This window comes from Triticum urartu, chromosome 5A, assembly GCF_056163025.1.
Source record: "Triticum urartu cultivar PI428250 chromosome 5A, HENAU_Tu73, whole genome shotgun sequence".
Taxonomy (NCBI): domain Eukaryota; kingdom Viridiplantae; phylum Streptophyta; class Magnoliopsida; order Poales; family Poaceae; genus Triticum; species Triticum urartu.
In genome coordinates this window covers 429,670,176-429,674,454 of record NC_141877.1, presented here as the reverse complement: position 1 = coordinate 429,674,454, position 4,279 = coordinate 429,670,176, and the positions used below count along the sequence as shown (strand labels likewise).

The following is a 4,279-nucleotide window of genomic DNA, read 5'->3' as shown; positions in this document are numbered from 1 at the left end:
CTTGACTGAATATCAAGTCCTCTCTCACCCCCTTGGCCTTTTCTTCACTTCTCCCTTCCTCCTGCAAAGGATTACACGTCCAGGTGGCAGCACACAATGCTGGCTTAATTTGCACGAAAGAGGGACGAGACCATTGCTTCTCCCAAGTCCAAACGCCGACCGGTTGAGTCCCAAGTCACCCCACGGAGAAAGACCCATCATAGCATATCCCCTTTCCTGTTGGCTAATCGCGTCCCTTTCACTCAACTAACCAAAGCTACTACCATGATTAGTAGAATATAAACGAGGAGGAAACCGCATGCATGTTAATCCATGAGCTGCCAAGATAACAACGAGCAACCTAAGATTCCAAGCATCATCCACACGATATAAAAACGGAAAACATATCACAAAGAGAGGAATAACAACCCAGATAAAGTGGGTTAGTGAGTAAAGCGGGGCGACCAAATTCCGCATCCAACCGCAAAGGACAAACTTGCGCGTGTAAAATAAACGAAAAGGTTGGGCCGGGCAAAGGCGGGAAAAAGATGAGGAGCGGGAGAAAAGCTGATGCAGATGGAGGGGAAAGAGAGGCCAAAGCTGGCCCAAAGCCAGAAGTACCAGTCCCTGATCGATATATATACTTAGGTTAAATAACAAACATGATGCTATGATAAAACTAGTAGTAATGTGGAGAAAAGGGGAGGAAAGAAAATAATGGCAACATTAGGGGAAAAAGAAAAGGAAAAGAAGAAAAGGGGTGCCCGTGGGCTGCAGCCGCTGGAGTGGGGTCCGGGCCTGCGGCCTGGTGGGAGCTGCTGGGCCCACTACGGAGCCCACGGGTCTGCGGAAATGCGACCGTGGAAGCGAGCGGTGACCGGGTCATGCATGATGACGTCGAGGGTTTCGTCCGCCGTTCGTATGTGGTGCGGCGCGGCGGCCGTCGCGGGCTTGGCTCACGGCTTGGAGACTGACGCGGCGTCCTTGGGATGCGACCCCTCGCCGTCGTTGGCGCAGGCTCCGCCGTTGGCCATCGCCGACTGCGCCGTGAGCACGGACATGCTCGGCGACGCCGGGACGCCGCCGTCGCCGACGCCCATGCGCATGGCGGCGCTCATGTGTTGCGCGGCGGTGAAGGGGCCACCGGCCGCGGCGTCCGGGGGGCGGAGCTGGCACGTGGCGGAGGAGATGGCGGAGGCGAGGGAAACCGGCATGAGGCAGAGGCCCTTCCCCTGCAGGTACTGCATGGCGGCGCCCATGTCCTCCTCCATCAGCTTGGCCACCTGCTGCTCCGTCACCGTCAGGCCGTCGCTCCCGTCCGCCGCTCCGGCGGCCGCGCCGCCTCGCCCCTGCAAGCACAAGCACACACGCAGATGGTCCGTATCAGTACAGTGGTACGACGTACGACGGCCGGTACACGGGGCAGCCGCGTCATTTCGCGCGGCGGCACGCGAGCCACTGTGGCATGGCAGTGGCTATCGGCCGTGCCGCTGAAAAGTTTGGTCACATCCTGGTGATTCTTTCGAGCGCGGAAAAGATGGAGAGAGAGTGAAAGCGATCGAGGCGAAGAGGAAGAGGGCGCTCGTACTGCGCTGGTTATATGGGAGAGAGTGCGAGTGGCGAGCGAGGGCTACCTCCGAGGACATGTCGGCCACGAGCGGCGCGACGGCAGCGGCGCCACCCAGCCGGCTCATGCTCAGCACCTGCGTGTATGTTGGCATAGACGTCAGTAATCATGCACATATACATAGGATCGACATTTCATGACGCAACACAAAGTAGATTGTGGAAATTAATCCATCATGCATAGCATAGCTTGCCTTGACTTGGAGCTGCAGGAACTTGACGTAGTCGATGATCTCGTCCAGCATCGACGCCTTGTCCGTCTGCGGCCACACCAGAAACGCGCACGCATGTCATGCACGGAGATTGAGATTGAGAGCAACAACAGCGAAAGGTAACCATGGAAACGGGCACGCAGCAAGCTCGAGAGAAAAGCGCCGTCAAGTCAAGGCTCTCGGAACCGGCGCCGGCCGGCGAGCGACGCGACGAGACCCGAGCAAGACGGCAGGGATTCTAGGGGAGGCCCGGGAAAGCCATGGCCGGCAGACCCCAGCATGGAGCACGCGCGGTTGCCGAGGGAGCACGGCGGTGGTCTAGTAGGCCAACGTGCGGGTAAATGTGCCCCGCACGCGCGCTCTGCAAAGCAAACTCGATGAAATCTCAACCTGATGGCTCCAACTTTTTTGTTCCATCGGCTACTGTTGAAGCCCCTATTTTAATCCATCCCCGGCCGGCATTGAACTGATTGATCTATGCAATTATAAAGCAGCAGCTTCCCAACCAAAACCCTAGTGATGAAGCTCTCGTCTTCGACCGCTTGGATCTAGCTGGCTCGAAGAATCAAATTAAGCTAGCTTCGCTACAACTACAAGCACAATCTATGGACAATCGTCGTTCTGGAGCTCATATCTTTGCTCACCTTGTTGGCGTTGGGCACCAGCTCTTGCAGGGCCTTCATCCTCTCGGCGATCCTCTCCCGGCGAAGCTGCGAAACATCGACGACCAGCCACAACGATTAGTTCACATTCACTAGGAGAAATCGATCTAACATTAACTAGTGTAGAGACGAAGAAGATGTCCGTGGAGCCATGTGAGTAAACTGCACAGGAGTATAGAAGAACAAGAACAGTAGCCGAGTAGCGGGACATCCAAAAGGACAAAGGAATAATGGTAGTTAGCGGAAGCCACAACGATCCAAACCGAGGAAACAATAACAAAACACGGGAACTGATTAGATTACATTACTGCTAACTGCTCCCCTTGGTTTTATTCTCCATGAGCCTAATTGCCGGCCAAAATAGCCAGTAACACTACACTGGTAGTAGCAGCTAGCGTCGCCGGATAACTTACTCGCTCCGCGATGCTGTGTGGGTCAGTGGCCTGGCCTCGCCGCGCTCGCACCCGCTGCCTCGGCGGCGCCGGCGGGCCGCCGCCTCCTCCTCCCCCGGCTTGTTGTTGTGGTTGCGCCCCGCCGCCGGGAGCACCTCCTGCTCTGCCAAAGGTCTGGCTCGGCATGGGCGCCGTTTGCTGCTGCGAGAAGCAAGCCGTTCAGGGAGGGGGAAAGAAGGTGGGCCGGCGCCGGCGGCATCGCGGTAGGTAGGTTAGATCTTACAAGCAAAGCTATGTGTTGTGTTGCAAACGGCAAACCTGTGGATGCGGCTGGAAATGTTGCTGCTGCTGGAGCGATCCGGTGAAGCCGCCGAAGACGCCGGCGTCCCCTCCCTGAAACCAGCAGCGAATAAAAACGTTAACTTTTTTGTAAAGGAAAAAGGTTCTCGATTCGTCAAGGTCGGGGAGGAGAAAAAGGGCTGCAAGTGGAGTAATTCGAGAAAAGGAGATGGATTATCAGTACGGCGGAATTGGCGGCGGCTTTCAGGAGGGCCTGCACGTCGCCGCCCGATCCGCCGTTGCCGAGGGTGAGTGGGAGCAGCAGGCCGCCCTCCCCGCCGCCGCCGCCGATGGACGGCGAGCGGCCCATGCCCTGGAGGAGCATGTTGCTGTGGTGGCCCTGCCTCAGATCGGCGAGCTGCTGCAGCACCATCTGCTTCGCGGAGGCGGCGGCGCCGCCAGGGCCGCTGCTAATCTGGTGCTGCCGGAGCCGCGACGCCAGCATCACCGAGTCGTCGTAAGGGCCCCCAAACAGCTGCTGCTGCTGCTGCTGCTGCATCCCCTCGCCCTGCCCTCCGTCCTCGGGCTTGGCCCCGGCGGCAAGGTCGTGCCAGGCGGAGGGCGGCAGGCTGCCGAACATCTGGTCGAGGAAGTCGTCGTGCACGCCGCCGGCGCCACCATTGTTGCCCCCCGCGTGGCCGCCGCGCAGGTCGTCGAGGGAGATCTGGCCGGCGGCGGCCATGGCTTGCATTTCCCGGGCCGTCGGCTGCATCGCGCGCAGGCTAGAGCTTACAGGGCGTGACCGCGAGAGGCGGGGGTAGGTTAGGGTTAGGATAAAACCGAAGCCCGCTGAAGATGGATGGAGACTCGAGAGGAAGGTGGGGGAGCGAGCTAGGCTGCACGGAGTTGGTGTCGTCGGCTATTTATAAACGGGACGGGGCGACAATGGCTATCACTAATCAAAGCGTTTGTTGGCTGGTTGTGCGAGTGATTGCCGAATGGATTAGCGGCCGATTAGCCCTCGGTAATCGAGTTGGGGTGAAAGTAGAAACGGATGAGGGTTTGGATGATAGAGGGTGCTTGGATACGTTTTAGTCTCATGATTAAGAGGGTGTTTGGATACATTTTA

The 4,279-nt window shown here is 58.1% G+C and overlaps 1 protein-coding gene across 2 annotated transcripts; it reads right to left on the bottom strand.

The window, feature by feature from the left end:
- Positions 1–558: 558 nt before the first annotated feature.
- Positions 559–4,061, bottom strand: LOC125509466 (bHLH transcription factor RHL1). Of its 2 annotated transcripts, none has more exons than XM_048674452.2 (7): positions 3,395–4,061; positions 3,190–3,264; positions 2,893–3,072; positions 2,462–2,527; positions 1,800–1,865; positions 1,614–1,682; positions 559–1,328 (listed from the first exon to the last, which is right to left on the bottom strand). In XM_048674452.2, the coding sequence occupies exons 1-7, from the start codon at positions 3,920–3,922 to the stop codon at positions 936–938; spliced, it is 1,377 nt and encodes a 458-aa protein (XP_048530409.2). In that variant the 5' UTR covers positions 3,923–4,061; the 3' UTR covers positions 559–935. The 2 variants fall into 2 exon arrangements, with proteins under 2 accessions (XP_048530409.2, XP_048530410.2); XM_048674453.2 differs by having other exon boundaries at positions 2,893–3,069.
- Between the last annotated feature and the right edge of the window lie 218 nt (positions 4,062–4,279).